The 21,778-nt window shown below is 38.7% G+C and overlaps 1 protein-coding gene across 6 annotated transcripts in view; it reads left to right on the top strand.

Annotated features, from left to right (window-relative positions):
- Nucleotides 1–282: 282 nt before the first annotated feature.
- CSNK1D (casein kinase 1 delta) overlaps nucleotides 283–21,778 on the top strand; it is a 30,921-nt gene continuing 9,425 nt past the window's right edge. For 2 of the 6 annotated variants that reach the window (XR_011327314.1, XM_069799598.1), the window contains exons 1-8: nucleotides 283–616; nucleotides 6,101–6,211; nucleotides 7,934–8,082; nucleotides 8,580–8,808; nucleotides 9,178–9,348; nucleotides 10,943–11,091; nucleotides 11,654–11,825; nucleotides 12,189–12,328. Coding sequence is in view for 4 of the 6 variants with exons in the window: in XM_069799598.1 (XP_069655699.1) it covers nucleotides 541–616; nucleotides 6,101–6,211; nucleotides 7,934–8,082; nucleotides 8,580–8,808; nucleotides 9,178–9,348; nucleotides 10,943–11,091; nucleotides 11,654–11,825; nucleotides 12,189–12,328 (1,197 nt within the window). In the remaining 2 variants the exon portion in view is untranslated. Of the gene's footprint in view, nucleotides 617–6,100; nucleotides 6,212–7,933; nucleotides 8,083–8,579; nucleotides 8,809–9,177; nucleotides 9,349–10,942; nucleotides 11,092–11,653; nucleotides 11,826–12,188; nucleotides 12,329–17,517; nucleotides 17,585–17,912; nucleotides 18,471–19,213; nucleotides 19,277–19,423; nucleotides 21,640–21,778 lie in introns of those variants that run through there. The other 4 variants (XR_011327313.1, XM_069799596.1, XM_069799597.1 and 1 more) reach the window with 4 other exon arrangements.

Below are 21,778 nucleotides of genomic sequence, written 5' to 3'. Positions count from 1 at the left end.
GCATTCCCTGCCCGGCAGACCACTCACGGCGCGGCGCGGCGCGGCGCAGACGGCTGGGACGGCCCGGGCGGGCCCGGCCCATGGGCCCGGTGGGGCGGCGCAGTGCGATGGGGAAGCAGCCGGCGCCGCCGCGAACGGCTCCTCACCACGGGGCCCGAGCGGACGGCGGCAGCGCCTGAACCCCCCTCGGGAAGAGGCGGGAGACAGGGGAGGCGGGACCGCACCCGCGCGCCACAGCTAGCCACGCGAGGCATCGCGCCCGTCCCCACAGCCAGCGCGCCCCGCCCCCGTTGCTAGGGAAGTGAGGTCACGCAGTATGGCGGCTGGGAGCCGAAGTGGCTAAGGGGACGGTCTTGCGCGGAATCCGCGTCCATCCTTCCCGGGAGCTGCGGCGACGGTGCTGCCTGTTTCGCTAGTATCGACCGGCTGGACCAAAGCCGCGATGGCATCAGGAACCGCAGGGCTGTGAGGCAGCGGAGCTCGAGCCGGCAGGGCGGGCAGAGCAGCAGAACCGGGTCGCGGACGAACCGAGCTGCCTCCATGGAGCTGAGGGTTGGGAACCGGTACCGGCTGGGCCGGAAGATCGGGAGCGGCTCCTTCGGGGACATCTACCTGGGTAAGGAGGGTGGGTCGCTGGGGACGTACCTGGCGGGTCTGGGGGCTCTGTGGAGAGAGTCGGGGGCCGGGCCGGGCCGGGCGCTGCTCGCTGCCGTGCCCGCTCCCAGCCCCCGGTGAGGCTGGGCCGGGGGCAGCCCCCGGGACCTCATTTAACCCCGGCTGGAGCTCAGGCTGTGCGGCTGTCCGAGAAATGCCTTTTGATATGAAGTACGTTGCCAGGGGCACAGCAATAGCCATTTAATATTTCGTTGACATCATGTCCTAATTTGGACAGTGCGGAAATCGGGAATTCTGACTTACTTAGCAGCCTCTTCCCATTGTTGTGTTGTGACCTTGGGCACCGTTAATCTTCTCATCTGTAAAATGGGGATAAGGGTATAAATCCCCTCATTTGAAGGAAAAAAACCCCAAAACACCACAGCATGTTCAGAAAAATGTTTTGAGTAAGAAACGTGCATCAGGGTTAAGTATCACTGCAAGGGACTAGGAAAAATTGCTGTCACAGGGATGTTTGTTTCTCCTGCAAGGCCTAAAAAAAATTACACAACTACGGATGACTAGGTTGCAGTTAAAAAAAAACTCAAATCCTTCAAAGAATCATCAAAGTTGGGCTCTTCTGTTGCTTGAATGTTGCCCTAATGCTTTATTGCCTATTTCTTATTCTACTACCATGATTTCTATGCAATTGTAAAATTTGCAGGATTGGCATTGTCTTTGCCTGTCTGTTTATGTAGCTCTCTATCATAGTGGCTCACTGCTTATGATAATGATAAGCAGTGGTGGGTACAACAAGTTTTGAAAGCAGGTATTTTTAAAATACTCAATATATTCTGCAAACTCTCAAACTATAAGAAATAGTTAAATCTAGAGAAATATAAATTTTATATCCTGCTGCATAGAAATGAGTACTCTGCATTTGAAAATTGTGGTAACTTAGAAAAGCAAGTCAAAAAGGAGGGGGAGGTGGAACATGCAGGGGCTAAGGTACGTTAACTGCATACATCTGGAGGGTAAAAACAATGTCTAGCTAACGTATGCAGTATGTTTAGCAGTGTACGGAGTACGAGAGGTGTTTTTTCTTCCTAGGCAGCAGTGTTTCATGTTGCAGTGCACAGCTGGCATTCCAAAATGATTTGTTAGCTAAAGGTGCTTGTTTACAGATAATGAAATACTGGTTATCAGTAATATACATCATATGCCTGATGAAAAATCCATGTTTCTAGCTGAAGGCATGTGGTTGTCTAGAGGCGGAGAACACGATTCTTTCTCTCTGCAATGCTTGCATGAAAGATTGAAGACTATTGTGAGAAAGATGGTGGTAACGCTTGTGCAAAAATCCTCATTAGCTACCATTGGGATTTTGGGTGGAGATTAAGACAGCGGTTAAACTCTGAAAAATCTTAAGATGATTTGAGAAACTTCTACTTGAGCATTTGACTACTGCTCAGGTAAATCAATTTATATTATAATATAAATATAAAGTGCAAGTAAAATAAACATCTTTTATTTGTCACTTTTATCTTTATGCATACAGCCCACACCAGTAAAGTTGCACAGGAAATAATAGTTCTCTGTATATTAGTACTACTGCCATGCTGCATTTTGCACAAGAATTCCTTATCCTCAGTTTTTGACCTCTTCTTTTTATCTCTAAGTAGCCAGCGTGGATTTACTTTTAGGGCTTGCTGCAAATGTCATGCCTGAGCCAGTAACTAGCAGAGAATAATATGCCTGGAAGATCCACCTAATGGCATTGGTTTTGTTTTCCAGGGGAAATAACTGCCTCTAAAGAACTGAAGCCTTTTGTAGAGAGGCCCATTTGGTTTGCATACCATTATCTGGTAGAACAGAGGTGTTCAAAATATGTGCTTTTTGTGATAATGAAATGTGTGGTTTTATTAAAAAACAAGTTTCTACTTGGTTGTTCAGACTGTGCTTTAGGATGTAAGTGCCTTGAAATAACTTTTAAAATTCTTTCAGAAGTCATGACATTTTTTTTCTGTGCACATGCTTTCTGATAGCCCTTAGTGAATTTGTAGATTACCTCAGTGTAGATTTCCAGCTCGGTTTTATGCTTTGAAAAGGAAGATTTGATTATTTTTGCCTATTTCCAGTACCCCTGTATGTATTTTTTCATGCAGCTACAAGGGTATTGAAGACATTCCAGAGTAGAGGGGAGGGACCTTGTTCCTCCCTTCCTCCCTTCCTTCCTTTCTCTCTTTCTTTCCTTCTGTTTTTTTCAGTCAGTTCTTTGGAATATGAAGCCAACAACTCTGTTGTTATTATCATAGTTCTTTCGTATTCTTTCCTATTCTCCCTCATACCTCAAAATATGTCTTCTGGAATTTGGAATGGCCCCTTTGCTTGCTTAGAATGGCAGGGTCTGTGGGACAGGACTTTGAAATGTAAGGCACTATTGTAAATAAAGGGTTGTGGACAACTTAAAATAGAATGTAGGAATTTAGTGTAACTGCATCTTTTGAAGTTACCCTCCAGAGGAAGATAGGAAAGAAATGGATTCCCAGATATTCCAAATCGTGTAAAAGATGGACAAGGGGTGAGGTGCGGGGTCAGAATAAGCATTTGTTTTGTTGCTCGGTCCATGAGGTCAAATAGATAGGAGCCATGATGGCATTGCAGTCGCTGTGATTTCAGGGGTTTTGCATTACATATATATCTTTCTTAAGAATGAGTTTGGGCTTGTAAACTAATTGAAATAATTTCCAAGGCTTTCCTTAGGGTAGAAGATTTTGCAATTCCAAGTAAATTGGAATTTTGCAGTTTAAAAGAAAATACTTTAACAACTCTAGACTTTCTTTTTCACTTACAAATGGTGACTTTTCATTATACTGTTTGTTACTAATTTTAATTATTGATTCTGCTCATAATACTGCTTCTTGCTACTTCTAAAATATTATTATGTTTTCTGTAAAGAAAGCTAAGCTTTTGGTGGTTATGGAGTTATTTTAGAAACTTTGTCCCAGGGTTTAAGTGGGCACAAAAGTCCCTACTTGGGCACAAGCACTGAATTGCTTGGAAGAATGATTTGTATTTTTGTCCCCCTCTCATCAGTTTTGCTGGACTCAAATATTTTAATTTCATTATTTTAATATGAAATCTCTGGTCTTGAAGGAGAGGGTTTATACAGAAGCAGAGCTCAGGCTAACAATCTTGGCTACCTTAGGTGATAAAGGCTATCCTAAGAAATGACCTATTAAGTTGAGACCATGGTCTGTCAAGTAACAGTTTAATACTGTGTTGAGCAGAACTTGATACCAATAATACAGGTCTTGATCCTCCCATGCAGTTTTTGCCTTAATCAAACAGAGAAGTCTGCAGCTAACTACAAAGAGATGTGTCTTTCAGCGTACTCAGACAGCAATTTGGTCTGTTTTGGATGAGAAAAGTTAAACAAAACAAAACAAAACAACCAAAAAACCCAAACCAAAACCCCAAAACAACCATGTCTGTTGCTGATCACCCATCAGATAATAGTGTCTTCAGTCTACGCTTTCCCTGATCTTGACTACTGTGGGACTGGGGAGAACAGGTAGTGAATGTAGGGATAAGCGAGAAAGGGCCAGAGTTCTGTGGTTCAAAATCAAGATTTTTATTTGTTTGGGGTGGAGAGGTCAGTATTAGATCAGAAGACAATGCGTTCCTCCTTGTATTGTTGATCTGCCCTTTTACGTTTCTGGATTGATGTGCGCCGTAACTCATTTACAGTCCACCAGAGTAATATATTCATAAAATGTGAAAACCTTAGATTACAGATTTAAGAGTTTCCAGTTGCTGCTACAGCGCTGTGACCAACGTAGCAGTCAAGGATCCTGCCACCTATTATGCCAGTTACAAAGGAGTCATATGAACAGCCTTATTTTGATTTGTGTCTTCCAGTTGTTCACCTTGAATTGTGCTTATTGTACATAGAGTGAGCTTCAGATGGTTTGTTTTCTTAAGATGCATTGTGAAATGCCTAATAAATATCGATCCCGGTGTTCACTCAGAACAACTCACTGTATCAGCAACACCACCTTAATACTCATGTGTGCACACACACAAGAAGACATTTTATTAACCTAAAAAAAAAAAGTCTTGTGTGAACTCGTAGATAATTCCATGTACCGTCAGTTCCTTGTGAGGAGAAGAGTCATGCCCGTTTTGAGGTGTGGGGTGCTAGCCTGTCTTTGTTAGCCTTGGTTAGCCTGACTTTATAGACAAAAGCCTATAAAGCTCTGAAGTAGCTCCTTAATCTCAGGAACAAGATTTTGCAGTTATAGTTAGGTGAATACATTAGCTTCATACTCCCATCATGGTCAAAGAAAAGTATGTGGGAAAAAATAGATAAGGAGGAAAAAATTATAATTGTGCATCTCTGTCTTAATTGCTTTGTGTGACTGTCAAAAAGGGCATTATGGAACTGGAAAAGGTAAAGATAAGGGGAATAATTAGGGGTAATTAAAAATGACTTATATACAAAGAATGGCAAGAGGTTTTGAATGCTGAAAAGAGTTAAGGGAAAGTGAGGTAGGGTAGAAGTCTATGAAATCCTGAACATCATGGAGAAAGTGAGCAGAAAATGATTGTTTGCTGTTTCTTTCCAAACAAAAATTAGCGAACCTCAGGTTAAGCTTTTAAGAGTGGGGATCAGAACAAACAGTAGGTGATGTACTTCACATGATCCTAAACCATGAGGTAGTGCAGAAAAGAGAAAGCAAATTCTGAAAGTAGAGAGACTTGGTGATACCTCTAAAAAGCGTCACACATCTCCTTTTGCCAATTCATGTTTCTCTGTCATTCCTAAGTTGCTTGGCTGTCAGATTATGTATTTTCTTGACTCTGTTTCTTTTTAAGAATGTTAGTTTTTCCCTAAATACATTTAAACTTTGAAAGTGAACAGGTAAGCCAATTTTTCAGTCACTTGATTCCCAAAACAGGAACCTAATGAGATTTTTTAAAAGTTTTTTGAGAAGACAAATTCTTGATTCTAGATAATCTGCCTCCCAAACAGATAGAATCATAAGGTGTCAGAATACATCTGGAGTATGTTGAGATTTAGGGAGGTTGTAGTCTCTGTTTCCAAGGCATAAGAGGAGGTGATCTGAATTCCCAGCATTTCTGAGGTTGGCAGGGATATGTGCCACACCTGTAAATGTTCATTCTGAGCACTTTCACCACAAACTGGAAGTGGAAAGACACCCCTCCGAAGTTACACTCGTATATTTTTGGAATGGGATAGCAGCAGTTTTGGCTTCCTGTGCTACAAGTGTCTAATAGTTGTCTCTTAAACTGGTAGCCTGTTGGAGAGAATCTGTAAGACTTCAGAAGAATTTTTAGATAATTGCATCAGAAAGTTCTTAATAATCTCTGGATGTTTGCCATTGAGTAGTAGTTTGTCAATATTTGTTTTGTTTCAGTCTTGACAAAGGAAGTGCATCTTAAAAAATATTTTGACCAATGTTTTAAATTCTTCTGGTTTTAGGAACTGATATTGCCGCTGGAGAGGAGGTTGCAATTAAGTTGGAATGTGTGAAAACCAAACATCCTCAGCTCCACATCGAGAGCAAAATCTACAAAATGATGCAGGGTGGAGGCAAGCAAATTATTTTCCTCCTTCAGAGATTTAACTGGGTTTATGTCTTTGATGTATGTACCACCTGGAAGTATTTAATGGTTAAGATCTCTTTTGACATATAAGGAGAAGGTGGGAAAGGTGGCAGGGTGAGTGAAAAGCAGTACCTCAGCTCTTCTGTGAGCGATATAGAGTAGCAGTTCCAAATCCATGGCTACCAAACTTCATGATAACCACTAAGATCCTTCAATGTTGCTCATGGTCCCAGACTATTAAAATGTGAAAACCCTGAGCAACGTGGAACAAAGTTTGGTCCCATCTGGCAGTGCACTGATTTGACTTTTGTTAGCATTCTTTCTTCTGAGTTAAAAATATTTCTTTGCTGTGGGAATTCTAAGACAAAATGGCATTAGTAGTAGAGAACAGGAGTGAAGCAACTTTGTAGCTACTGCATGGTAGTCTGCTAGGATAACTCGCTCAATATATTTTGGAATTCTGCAGATATAAGATTCCCATGCAGTTCTGGGATATAAGCTCGGTGTAGTTAAGTTTTGCTTTTGTTTCATAGCCCCTTTAATTTTTCCTAAATGAGGCTGTACTTCACATAAAGTCTGCCTTCCACACTGTGTCTCAAATGCAAAATACAATAATCATACATCTAGAAATGGATGATAATGTGTATTTGCATTTAGTCACTTTTTAATTCCTGCCTCATTCAGTTGCTGCCTGTGTGTAACCTCAATAGCCTTCATAGAGTAAAATGCTTCCTTAGGCTGTGATGGTAGGTTCTTTCTGAGGATGGATGCTGCAGAGGCAGGTGACAGAACGTTAAGTTTCCATCTGAATAAGGGTTTCTCTGTGAAGGGAATTCAGGTAAAAATAATGCATGTCCAGTAAAGGTAAGAGTTTAAAATGGGTGAATTAAGCCATTTGACTTCCAAAATGCATAAAATTAACTAAAAATAAAGGCATTTGAAATTCTGAATAAGGCTACTTACATGCAGGTTTAATTCAAAATATTTGAGCAATTCTGCAGTTTTGCGTGAAATAACTTTCCTGACTTTCTCCATAAAGCAGAGCTAATTTTAGCTCTCTCAAGTTGAATATGTAACACATCTCATAAACAATGCTACTTTGGTAGAGAATCACCAAACGGCAAATTCAGTGGAACTGGAGGAAAGACAAGAGTGTGAAGCAAGGGTGAAAATTCATTGCAAATTGAAATGGAAGAGAGAAGTATTTTACGGTGATCTTGTAGGGTTTGAAACTAAGAAGTTAATTTCTAAGGCCTTCTTCAGTAATAATATTTAGTGGTTTTTCAGTGTCTATTTTCAGACTTCCAATTTGCTCCTTATTGCCATCTTGGAGACTACATGAGTATTAGTACTTGTAAAATGCTTAAGGTTCAAATGCGGCAAAAACGCTAAATACTTTCAAGTTACAAGCTAATCACAAAGACTGGGAGGTTTCTGGGGAAGAGGAAAAAAAGCTATTTTTAGACCTCTGTTACTATAATTTTATATTGGTTCTGCTGTGAAATTTTCATTTAGGAAGATTTTTCAGTTTGGAAAACTTTTCATTTTGGAATGGCTGAAGATAGCATAAAATATTAAGCTTCACTGTAAATACAAATATTCACAGTAATGACCCTCCTAGAATTCATGTTAAGAGCCTTGAAGATTTGAGTGTATGAACTGTATAAATCAAAATGTTATACTGAATAAACTGTTTCCTTTTTCCTAGTGGGTATTCCCACAATTAAGTGGTGTGGAGCTGAAGGGGACTACAACGTAATGGTGATGGAGCTGTTGGGACCGAGTCTTGAAGATCTCTTCAATTTTTGTTCAAGGAAATTTAGTCTCAAGACAGTCCTATTACTTGCTGACCAAATGGTAGGAAACTGCTTTGTTGATCTTGATAGTGCAGTATGTTGGGATATTAAAAGTTCTTGAGAGATCATAATCAACTACGTTTTATTTCTGTAATTTAGGGGTGAACAGGCTGTATCATTAGAGAAAAGACCCAAAATTTGTTTTGTTTCTGTAAATATAAAGTGTCCCATCAAAAGTGATAAAGTCTTAATTTGATTTTTTAAAACTGGACCTGCACTGTTTGCAAACCGGGTGTTGCACTGCTCAAAGACAAAGAAATTCCCCCAAGAAATTTATTTGAAACAAATGTAAAATAGACAGCGGCAAAGAGCTGGAGAGGTTTATCTATTGTTTTCTAAATTATGTGATTATGTTCTCATTAATGCCCTTACATTTTACAATAAAAAGTTTGTTTACCTTTTTCATCATTAAGACAGTGTTGCTAGTGTTTTTGTAAGAAAAAAGGTTTATGCCCAGTCTCTTGATGATGATTTTTTTTTTTTCCTCTCTGTATTTAGATTAGTCGAATTGAATATATTCACTCTAAGAACTTCATCCACCGAGACGTGAAGCCGGATAACTTCTTAATGGGCCTGGGGAAGAAAGGCAATCTTGTCTACATAATAGACTTTGGATTAGCAAAGAAGTATCGAGATGCTCGAACTCACCAACATATTCCATATCGTGAAAATAAAAACTTAACAGGAACTGCCCGTTATGCATCCATCAACACTCATCTCGGAATTGGTGAGCTGGGGAAAGCAATAAATAGAAACTTTAAAAATGTCGATGCACATAATTTTAGTACAAGTAGATGTTGTTTTATGGAGGAATAGAAGACGGTCTCTTATTTCTGGCACTAACAGTGCAGCATGCTTGGTCTTGTATCTCTTGATTGGGTGGGATTCGGTCAGTTTGTAATTGTCAGGAATTAGCACATTTTTTAATAACTGCAAGGGTAATAGGCTTTTTCTTGTACTGGATGAGTTTATCATGGGCATAGTAACTCAGCTATGTTGTTTTTCTAAGGGTTTTTATGACAGTCTTGTTGCACGGTCTTTTGTTTTTCCACTAGAAAATGAAACCTAATGAGTCCACTTTTTTATGCTGTTGTAGAGCAATCTCGCAGAGATGACTTGGAGTCCTTGGGCTATGTACTGATGTATTTTAACCTGGGCTCCCTCCCCTGGCAGGGACTGAAAGCAGCAACAAAGAGGCAGAAATACGAACGTATCAGTGAAAAGAAAATGTCTACACCCATTGAGGTTTTATGTAAAGGATATCCTTGTAAGTTACTTTTTTGTGGCACTAGATCTACATGTTCACATTTTAGTGGCATTTCTTTTTTCTTTACGCTGAATTCTACCAGTCTTTTTTAGTTCTCTCTCTTTTTTATTTTTTTTTTTTTTTTAACCCTTCTGTACCACCCCCACCTCCCCTGCCATGATTGGGCACATCTGTGATAAAGATACTGTGCTCTCAAGACTGGGATCTTTGTGTTTGTAGACCATTTCTAATTATCCCTTAACTATTAGTAAACAATCATTGTGGTGCCCTCGAGTCAAGGGGTAACTTGGTACATATGATTTGCGCTGTATTGTGTGTGCATGCGTCTATGCTGGCTGGATAACTCTAACAGACAAATAGCTTTTTGAGAAACTACCTGTTTCTTCCTATGTCTGGGTACTGTTTCTTGGATGAATCGGACTGTATAGTCAGATGCACCTCTTTCCTATTGCAGTTGTTTCACTTGGGAATTGTCATTCCAGGTTCATCTGGTTTGGCCTGATGATGGTCAGCATCTGTGAGAGGCATTAGAAACCCTCCTATATCCTAGCATCATGCCTCAAAGCTGTTCTCTTTCTCAGTTTGGTATTTACACTACAGTAATAACTAGACATTTTTGAGCCCTGCAAAATGATACTTAAATCTGTTTTAAAAATTGTTAACATCAGCTGCCATCAGAGAGTATTGTTGATGTTTCGTGAAGAGTTCTGTCTCTATTGTTTCCACGCTCCTGGCTTCGGCAGCTAGGTACGATAATGAGAACTATAGTTTTTGTTAGGGTTTTATGAAAACTTACTGTCTTTGATCTGTTTCAAATGTCGCTTCATACATGTTCCTTTACATTCATTAACTATATTTTTTCACTGGGGTTTACAGGGAAGACTAATCAACTTTTCTTGTGCTGTTTGTTAGAATTTCTTTGTTAAGGTAAATTATTAATATATTATTTCAGCCAGAAGGACTTGAACTCAAAAGCTGGTATTTTGATACTGCTGTTATCTCTGGCACATTGACAAGAATATGCATTTTTTGCTGTGTAACTAGTATTTCATGTGCCATATAAAAACAGGTTTTCAGACTATTGCAAATGTAAAATTGTAGCATGACTTACACGGGAAATTTGTATGGGTCCCCTAGTTTTTGCGTGTTTGTGAGGTAGCAAACGTGAATCTTTATGTGACTTAACAACAAAGAGATGCTATTCCGTGTCCTGCAAGAAATTGTGTTTAAATATATTCAAAGCAAAGAAAGGCAAAAAATATTTTTTTTTTTTTCTCAACTGTAGTTTTAAAGCTGTCCTGCCCTCCCCACCCCCCAGCTGTTGTTAAAGTACTCTCATATTGGGTACTCTCTGTTGACAAATGAGATCTTTACATGCTCTGTGATAGACAATTTGCTTTTCAGGATTGACTTGATAGATGGACTATAGTGTTGCCTTCAATAGATTTCTACTATTAGGTCATTATTATTTTTCTTATGTTTAGGAGATTCCCTATTTCTTGGGTTCGGGGTGGTTGTGGGATTTTTTGTGATTCAGAATTATAAAAAGCAAATGTGAAGCTGAATGACAAAAACAGGCTTTCTTTTATTACAGCTGAATTTGCCACATACTTGAATTTCTGCCGTTCCTTGCGTTTTGATGACAAACCAGACTATTCCTATCTGAGGCAATTATTCAGAAACCTCTTCCACCGACAAGGGTTCTCCTATGACTATGTGTTTGACTGGAACATGCTGAAATTTGTGAGTAGCTGACATAGCTTTCTAAAACTTTTTTTGATAATGGTATGTTTTTACAACATTGTCAGTTTTGAGTATCTTAACTGATACCGTAAGTTTATCTTGCCTTTTTCCTCCTGGAAGCTCTATTGTCTAGAAAAAAAGATCAGGAAATGAGGAAAGGCAAGAGGTGCAGGAGCCATGAGATGAGGGTTGAATTACAAGTAAGTTGAAGTTCCAGGGTTTTAAGCGTGTAAGGCTTCTTAGATACTTCCTTCAGGGCAGTCACCACGCTAGGTTGCGGAATTATTATTTTCTCCCACCTTGATCTTCAGCACAGGTCATTTGCAACTGTTGAGGAGGTATTCAGCTGCCATAACAGTATGTGTGTATATTAGCATTTTGAAGACTATCCCAGCAGTTGTATCAACACAATTTATGGCAGTTCTCAAGAAATTTCACCAAAACAATTAATGTCTTAACAAACTTCACGGCTTGTCCAGTTCTTTATTTTCAGTAATTTTATCCGAACATATAGCTGTAAACTCAATAATCCCCCAAGTTGTTCACTAGTCTTGACCCGTAGGGTGCAAGCAGAGCAGCTGAAGATGCTGAACGTGAAAGACGAGAAAGAGAGGAAAGATTGAGACATACACGAAATCCAGCTGTGCGTGGATTACCCTCCACTGCTTCTGGCAGGCTGAGAGGAACACAAGATGTAGCTCCTCCTGCTCCTCTTACCCCAACTTCACATGCTGGTAAGTAAGCAAATACCTGTATAGATGCACCTCGTAGACTATTATTAATTTGCAGTTTGTTCCTGGTCATTGGGAATTAGAAATTAGAATTAGGATACCTGAGTGGTATTTATCTCTGGTCGGGGTTTGGGGTTTTTGTTTTGTTTTTTCTCCCCTTGCTTTTCAGTAGGTTGAAGGTAATTGTATACACTCATTACCTGCCAATTGCTACTTAGATTACTGTAAATGTAAAACAAAGCCCTTGATTTCTCTTGTCTGACTCTGTGGAAGTTTTATATGCAGACAGCGAGAGTGTAGTTTTTCTGGTGACCATGTTATAATCCCATTTCTCGTTATGAGAATCTAATGCCGTTTTTCTCACAGCCAACACCTCTCCTCGGCCAGTATCTGGTATGGAACGAGAAAGGAAAGTGAGTATGAGATTGCATCGCGGCGCCCCAGTCAATATCTCGTCGTCTGACTTAACAGGCCGGCAAGATACCTCTCGCATGTCAACTTCGCAGGTAAAAAAGATTTCTGCGTAATGGAAAAATGAGGGTGATTTGATAAAGTTAATTTGCCAAAAGAACATACCAGCTAAGTGATGTGATTTCATACGGATTTTGCAGATGATGATGACAAGTATAAATACTTGACATTTTAACTGAATGTTTGTGATGTGGCTGTAGAATACTGTAAAGAAAATTTTTTTTTTTAAATTTTTTCTTTTACCTTGGCTGCAATAAGCATAAAATACTCAAAGTAATACAGAGTCATTGGTGCGTGAGATGATGCAAAATCCTGGAGATGCAGCATTTTTACCTACCATTATAGTGTTTAGCTCCTTTGCTCATTCGGTTTCTTATATCTGTTATCAATGAGGAAGCAAAGCAAGTTAGAGGCAGTTGTGAGTCACGTTTCCAAATCAACAGAACAGAGAATATTGGTGCAGAATAGACAAGATATAGTTGGTGAAGAACAGAAAAGTGCTAAAGTGAAGAAATGTTGTAGTGCAGTACTGTAATTCAGAGCAGATAAGAAGCCACATACGTGGATGGTGGATAGGTCGCAGAAGGCTCGTTTGAAGAGGATGGCAGGAGGATGAATTGTAGAGTGATTCATAGCCATAGTCAGCACTGAAATCATCCTCATTGGTCACAGTGACGTAGCAAAGAGATTTTAGGAATGCTTCTTTTTAAGACTGACAAACAATGTTTAAATATATTTTTAACTCTTTATGCTATAGCTGAAACATTCTGTTTTCAGGGTATTCACACAGACTCGTCCTAAGTAGTGTGTGGCCTGGCTTTGTACAACTTACCTTCAGTCTTACCTACAGAATGGGGAATCACCTGTACTGTAGGCATACTGCCACATTACTGGGAGAGCAGTCTGTTACGAGGACTGATGCAGTTGCCTAGGGGTTTTTCCATCACGCCTCAATGCTGTGCTGGAGTTCTAACTGCATAATTTTTGCCATGGACTCATTTTACTTCTCGTTGGCAGAGCATATTGATAAAAATTAACTCAGTTCCTTTTGGCTTCATCATTTAATTGGCAAAATTATTTGGGATAGTATGTGTTCTTATATATAAACTCTTACCGCTAAAGGGAGCACTCTTTTAGATGGAGGCCAGGTGAGTATATCTAATGAAGACTGAGGGTGAACTGGATTGGAGAAACAATTCTGCTGTAACAAAAGCGAAGAGGGATTTTGGGGGTTGGTTTTCAGCTGAATGAATTGTTTCACCATGTAGCTGCACAAATGTTTGTGCTTGCACAAGGGATGAACAGTTCAGGAGCAGAAATGACTGGACAAGACTGAACTACAATTCTTGCCACCAGAAATCCTGACATTGAAATATTTTATGGCTGAAGTTTGTAAACAGTATGAAAACAAACAGGGTAGAACTGTGCATAGTTACAGATCTTGTAAATATGCATAAACACCTGATAGGAGGATGTAAAGAAGGTGCAGCCAGACTTTCTCAGCAATATCCAGTGAATGGACAACGGACAGCGGGCACAAATTGAAATGTAAGAAATTTCATTTAGACATAAGAAAAAACTTTTTAACTGTGAGGGTGGGTAAGGACTGGAACAGGTTACCCTAAGAGCTTGTGGAGTCTCCCTCTTCCGAACTACTCGGAACTCAATTGGACGTTGTCCTGAGGGGCCTGCTCTAGTTGACTGTGCTTTGGGTAGTGGCATTGGACTAGATGATCTCCGGGGGTCCCTTCTGACCTCAGCTATTCTGTAAGGCTGTGACACTGAGTTCCCCCGAGTGTTTAATCAAATATAAAGATGGTTTCCTGGTAAAATGTGTGTGCCCAGGGTTTGTCTCTGGCATTCTGAGCAGATCTCAGAAGCTTTGTCTCTGTTACCAGGCTGATAAATAATTAATGGCAGTAACAAATAAGTGCAGTGATGTTACTTGACTATTTTAGAAAAGAGTACATCTTTCTTTTTTTGCTATATTACTGACATGTAGCTCAGTGCGCATGTGACACTTTTCTAAACATTGTAAGGTACAAATAATCCCGGTGGGTTTACAGATACATTTCGGTTCTGCCTAACTTGTAAAATGGGAATACTCAGGTTGGGTAGGACTGTGAAGTTTTTTGAGTAGTCTTTGAATATACAGATGTATAATTTGTGGTGTGGGCCAACAGTACAGTCTGGCTTAATGGCACATTTCCATACCTGCCCTTTTTAACCCTCTGCTCCAAGTATGGGATCACTTAGTCGATTTCTTTACAGTTCCAATAGCAGCCTAGTTGGGATCTTCTCTGAGTTTGTTAGAATTAATCATTCATCATCTGTTGTCTTCATTTAGTTCTTATCAAGGCAGTGAACCACTGCTGGTCTCCACTCACGGTAACTGATTAACAGTGTGCAACTGTAATATAATTTAAACAGCTTCCCATGGGCCTCTTGGATTTGGAAGGCAAGAGAGATTTACTTAGACTTTACCTTATAACACTTCCCCTTAAGCTCGTTAGAGAAAATTGCTTTTCATTTTCCCAGTTCTCACTCCGCAGCAGGCAGAATGGCTCAAGTTGCAAGTTTTCATAGCTTACATTCTTACTATCTTCATAGCGTTAAAGTAGTTCTTCCATAATCAAAATTTATCCTTAGATGTTAACTAGGTTACCAATTAAAGCCATGGGTTTCCCATTATCTTTATACCTTGTTCTTAGTCAGAAAAATGTAAAGTATCCAACTCGCATGGCAAGGTTATTAAGGAGAATTTTGATTGGCTAGGTGTAAGAATATAGAAAATCATCCATACCACTTCTTATCAGAAGAACAGTAAAGAACGGCAACTGTTTGTCCATGCCCATTCCAAGTGTGTTAGTTTTCTTTGTAAGTCTTAAGTAAATATGCTACCACTGTTCCTTTTTCAGGAAGTGCTTAGACCATAACTCCTGGTAGAAAGCAGCTATTAAAGTTTGCTCTGCAGATCTACAGATGTCTTATGTTAAGAACTACATTTGTTAGAGTTGTTATTTATAACTTGATAAATTAGTTTTGTTATTTTATTTTATTTGGATGCCATGGTTTGGTAAGGCAACGCTGCATCTGTAATCTCCACCTCTCATCATCTAGAGGAAGGGCTACTGCTTGTTAAACTCTGGGCAATGGAAATGTGCAGAGGTTACTTAAAGAAATAATGAAGGCTACTTACCTCTAAGTAGAGTTCTTAAAGATGACTCTGCATTTTTATCTTTCTTTTTTCCAAAATGAGTTCTGATCAGTTCAGACTGAAACTGAAATCTAGGACTGGGAATGTAGATAATATGAACCAACATTCTCTTATGGAAAATAGGTCTTCTCAGAAAAATTTAACACTCATGGAAAAATTGTAATTGGTAAGGATAGTAAAATAGGTGTCATGTATATTCCCCACCTCCAAGGTATTGTCCACATAGTACCTAAATCATTCTCATTAGAAATACTAGCACTTTGTAACACTAAGTAACGAGTGTTTATTGGAGTAACAGCTAGCATGTCTAGGAAATGGTTTGTGAAACTTAAGTGTTTCTAATGAAAGTACGAAAATTTTATGGCACACGTTATTCAGTACTTTTCTCAATTATATGGAAATGAATGCAACAGCTAAAAACCTGCAAGTTGTTAGATGTTTGACAGTGAGAAACATTAGTAAGAGTTGAGCAGTCAGGTAAAGCCTATACAAATAAAACGTGTATTACTGCAGTACTCCAAAACCTGATTAGGATGAAGGAGTGTGGAGCCCATTGTCTTGTATGTGGTAACTATATCTGTGGTAGGCAATGACTGAGGAGGTTTTAGGTGTAATGTTGGAGAGGTTATTGTGATGTCATAATGAAAGGGCATAATTTCATCCTTGAATCTATGTATGATACTGTAATGAACAGAAATTGAGAGGTTATTTCATGTCATTAATGAGACAGATGCCGGAATATTATGCTTAGTTCAGTTCTCAGTATCTTAAATTGTTGGAAAACTGTAGGTAACACAGAGAAGAGCCATAAAAACTGAGCCTGGGAAAACAGATTGTACAATGCAAGAGTTTCAAATCAGCATCTTTCAGTTTTCTGAAAGGTAACAAACAGATCATCTTGAATTAGTTGGCATAGTATTTTAGAGACAATAATTTTAACAGGAACTGACATTTATGCAGAAAACATATGTGGAGAACCTACTGCTTAAAATTAAAACCACTCACATTTAGAGAAAAGCAAAGCAGAGGTCTAAGCGAAGGCAGTTAGCCACTGAAACAGCTTCTAAAAGAAGCAGATCATCTGTCCCCTTTGCCTTTGCATCAAAACTGGATTCATTTCTAGGTGGTGCATTCAGGTCTAAAGCAAGCCTAAATTACAGGTTTCTGTGCAATGAAGAGTTGTGATCTGTGCTGGATGGAAAATCATACCAGCTGTTAAACTGTCCTTCTTCTCTTAACCTGTATGGGTGAATTGTTCACTAAGTCTCCTTTACGTAGTCAGTCTTTAAACGTTAAGAAACCTAGTAAAGGAGGTCATGAGTATTCCAGTAAACACTATTTTGAATCAGTTCTGTTGGTCCACATTGCACAGACTGCATTCTGAAAGCAGCGATCATCTCAAGAGTCTAGTTATGGGTGAGTAGCATTCATTTCCTTTCACAGAAGGTTCAGTCTGGCTGTTCATGGTATAGAGTAAGTTGTTTAATTTTTTTTTTCCCAAATGTAGCATGTTCAGCACCCAACAGTCAAAGCTGTGCATAAATCCTATGAAAGGTATTCTTTCTGTAGTTGGAAGAAAAGATTGGAATGCTGCACAAAGAAATACTTGATTAAGTCTCTCTGACAGCAGAAGTTTTTAGAAGACTGTAGCCAACACTGGCATTGAACAACTTAAGTGTTGTGCCACTTCCCTGGGGAAAAAGCAACACACTTCCAATGCCTCTGCATTTTCCATCTCCTCATGAGCAAATCTTTCTCCATATATCCATCTTAATAGGCATCATACTCCGTGTTGTTCTTCTGACCCTGTCAGCTTTCTTTGAGGAATAATGATTTGTTCCTTTTACGTATCTCTTAATATGATAGAAATGTCTTATAGAAGTCTGAAATCAGAGCTCCTCAAAAGATACATTTGCTACTGCAAGTTTAGGTTGCATATTTGTTAGACATCTTTATATATTGGGGCAGTGGAACTGTTACAAATTGCTGTCTTTTCCCCTACCTCAGAATAGCATTCCTTTCGAACACCATGGCAAGTAGCTGCTCGTCTCCTTTCGTTGGAAGGCAGCACTGGGTGAGTGCTTCTCATTAGACACCAAAACTTTGGATGGGGTGGGGAAAAAAATCTTTGGAAACATCCAACTTTGCTTCTTCTCCTCACATTATCTCATAGTTGTACCTGTGCCTTCCGGTCAGATGCTTGATGAAGCATTGTTTTTTCTCTAACTTAAAAGTAAATGTCCTTCCAAAAGTTGAATTATTGCTGCTGTTCCACTTGGACTCCTGAGCAGAATTGACAAAAATAGTGACTTTAAAAGTCCCTAAAATCATTCAAGCATCAACAATAAAATAAAATAACCAAGTCTAAATTTTAGCTGTTTGAGAATTACATGTCTTTCCAGGGATGTTCATGCAGCAGTGGGTCATCCATTCAAAACCACATCTGCTTCAGAATCATAAAAGCAAAATACTTGTATGAAGACTCAATTGACTATATTACTCAAATGAGGCTCTGTCTTGTCGTGAATGGAATGTCCTACTACAGCCGTATCCATTTGTCACTACTGGTTTATATTCTTCTCCATTCCTTATGAGCTGTTGTTTTAAAAATACTCAGATCTATTCAGATCTATATTTAAAAAATGTTCACATTCTAATGAGAATAGCTTGAACACGAGCATCTAGGAGGTAGACAGACTTGGATTTGGGTATTTAGAACTCCTTTCCACTGTTCAGTGCAGTAGAAGTTTCTGCCTTTCTGTGTGCAGCTTTTGGCTTTTTAGTCTGTTCTGCTTTTGGCAATAACAGGTTTCATCAGGGAAATAACAAGTTTCAGTTGGAATCTGAACCTTGATGGCTGAAGGATGCTTTCTTAAGTATTTCAGGAGCTTCTTTGCTTTGCTTCTTATTAAAAAAAGGCTGTGAGATTTTTCTGTTCCTTAATAAATTCTGTTGTATAACTCCGTCTGCTGCCTCACTTTCTCTATAAAGCCTAAGCTTGCACTAATCCTGTATCTCTAGTTGGTGAAGACTCCTGCTATTTCTCTTTCTTTTTCTCCTCCTGCTTTGTATGCCTGGCTGACTGTGCACAAGCTGCTTCGTAAACCACATTAAAAAGATCCAACTGTAAATGGCACCTTAACACTTTAAAGTCCAATTATCAGACCTTAGTCAAAAATAAAAAAAAATTTAAAAATTTTAAAAGGCAAACCTAAAGCTTTGCATTGGAAAGCTCATGTGCGGGAGACATGCAGATTCTGGTCTGCCCAGGGTTGTGTGTGCATTGTTTGGTCATTACTGTATGCCTTACTATTTGTAGCTGTTTACAACTGAAGTTAATACTGAATACTGATTCACCTACTTAGACATTTCTCACTTCTTAAATTGCAGTGATGTGTGGTTGTTTTTCACTTTCACAGGGAAAGTGTTATTGAAATAATGTTACACTGTTACTGAAATAGGTCAAGCTATGGAAATTAATGAAGTGTCTTTTAACACAATGTCCCATGAAAAATGAAAAGCCATTGAAAATAATTAATTGTTTTTTACTCTCTTACTGGGATTTTTTTTTCTTCTCCCAAACTTAATTATTCATTGAGTCTATTTCTACACATTGGTAGTGTTTTCATCTGGTTTGTTCTTTCTTCTGTGCATGTTTATGCTCTGTTTACTTTTCTTCAAAACATCCCCTCTGGCTGGAAAGGTGAATTTTCCATGTTAACTTCTAATAAAGGAGGAAAATACAGGGAACTTCGTGTAGCTACAGGTGGGTGCGAAGCATTGTGTAGCTCATTGGATTTTCAATTCACACACTTACTTTTGGCAACGAATTATTTAAAAGTTCATTGAGAGCCACTTGTATGTTAACTGGAAGAGTATGTGCTGATGTTGTCTTGTTTTTTGGCTTTGGTAGATTCCTGCTCGGGTAACTACCAGTGTTCTCCAGTCTGCTGTGCACCGATGAAAATTATTTTGCCATGGAGGGCAGATAATGCATGGCTGATCTCCTATGTTACCAATGGCTTTACTAGCAAAAATACCCTAAACTAGAGTGGAAACATTACAATTGGAGTTCTCCATGTGACTTAAAAGGCACTTGGAGGAACATGGACAGACTCCAGCAGCTGCCATTACAGGACGCTTTTGCCAGAAACCCAGTGACCTTAAGAGAACCCTGTGGTATCAGGGCTGGAAAAGAAAGATGGTTTACAGAGTTGACCGCCTGTTATCAGATGGCCATTTCAGTTTTACCTCCACAGGCGGCAGACTTTACCCCCTTTTTATTATTCTACTGTAACTATAAATCTTTTACTTGGTTTAAGAAAGTTTTTTGTATCATTTTGCTAAAATTATTGGCTTAATTCTCTGTAAAGAACTCTTGCTTTTGTCTGATTTAAAAATGTAGAATATAAACAAACCTAAACTAAAGGCAATGGCTTGAAATTTCTTGTTTAAAAAAATTAGTCTGGCAGGGAACATGTAAATGAATCAAAACCATCTGACTTTATTTAAAATGTTTACTTATTTGTATGGTCCCATATTGACTGAGACGGTTTTCTCATGAAATTTTTAAAACTTAGGATTTTCCTTTGCTGTTTGCTGTCTTCATTCACACTTAACATTTAACTTTCCATGTAATACAAATTAATTTCTAATACTCGTTCTTTTACATAAAAGAACTAAATACCCTGCAGGAGAGTCTAAGTATAGTAGAGACGGTGATAATGGATTTTTTTTTTTTTTTTTTTTTTTTTTAAGTAAAGAATAAGAAGGATAAAGTGAAAGACTCTGGCATTTGAGGGATTTAGAATTTGAAGGCTTGTCCTATCTCTCTGCTTGGTTTGGGTAAATGGATAGTTTCAAACATTGTTTTTATTGGTAAAATTTTGTTTCCTGCACTCTGAGGCTGGTTAGCTTGGAGGGTGTTGCAAGTGGAAAATACACGTTGCTACTGAGTCTTCGGTGAATTTGCACGTTTCATTCAGTATCTACATGTTTAAAAATAAATAAATAAATAGATTCAGGCCTTATCTTTCATGCCAAGACTCAAAAAAGGAATTATTAAAAAAAAAAAAAAAAACTCCAAAAAACCAAAACTATTCTTGCTGTGAAATCGTGAGACTTTTTACAGTTCAGGTGCGTACCATATTTAATTCTTAACTGTATTCAACCTGAGTATGCCCAGAATCATTAGCTAGGAATGAATGAATCAGCATGCTTAGGTTGTCCAAAAAAACTGTTGCAGGTGTTGTTAGCACCTGTTGGTTATGGAATATGGGAGATTCTTCACATTGTTTGTTACTGTAAATGGTCTCGTAAAATAAAAGTAGGTATTCTGTTCTCACAGCACTTGGAACGGTATCAGAAGTACTGTTTATACTAGTATGACTGAAGTAGTGGGAAGTTCCACGTTGGAAATGAAAGTACATACAGAGATTTTGTTTGAACAGTTAGGTATTTTGAGAAATTCTTCCCTGCTGGAAAACAAAATTTTTTAAAGGCCTATTGGTCTTCAAAGCTTTATGAAGAGTAATTTTTGTTGTTTCACTGCTTACAAATTCTTTTTTGCCCCTCTCAAAAGTCCACATATTAAGTATTAGTCACTCTTCTTTGGATGTTTTCAGAACATTAGCTACTTGCTTGTGTGTACTCTGAGTCTGACTGGGGAAAACTCTGTTTGGGGAGAGTATAGTGGAAAAGCTTAAGAGTTTGATCCATGGATAAGTTTCCATAGGAGAATTATTTCCTCGGTTACTATAAACTTCAGTATTTTAGGCATGTGCACTACCATTTGAAGAGTTTTACACTTCACTGTGCTTTCCTTGTAAATATCTGTGGTTAATAATGTACTGTTAGAGGGACTTACAAAGGCAGCCTCTTTATTCTCTCTGTATCTGGAACATTAGATTGCTGTACTATACTTAAAAGTTGACTGCAGACTTCTAGAATTGTACTCACTTGTGGGCAGTTTTTGTCCTTCATAATAGTTAAATTCCATCATGCAGAAAATAGTTAGACTGTCTATATAAACCTGTGTATTGGAAACCAGTATCTCAGAGCGCTTCATTTGTACTACCACTGTATTTGTGTACCTTAACAATTGTGTAAATACATTCATAATAACTTCTATTCTTCTTTGGTGTAACTTACTTACAATGAATCCTTACTCTTTACTCGGTGTAACTTCCTGCTTGCTTCTTTTTTTTTACTTTTTTTTTTTTTTTTTAATAAGGGGTTTCTGTACCTACAAAGAGCATTGTCAGTTGCA

This window comes from Haliaeetus albicilla, chromosome 12, assembly GCF_947461875.1.
Source record: "Haliaeetus albicilla chromosome 12, bHalAlb1.1, whole genome shotgun sequence".
Taxonomy (NCBI): domain Eukaryota; kingdom Metazoa; phylum Chordata; class Aves; order Accipitriformes; family Accipitridae; genus Haliaeetus; species Haliaeetus albicilla.
Note: the sequence above shows the minus strand (reverse complement) of the source record. Positions and strands in the feature narration are given on the sequence as shown.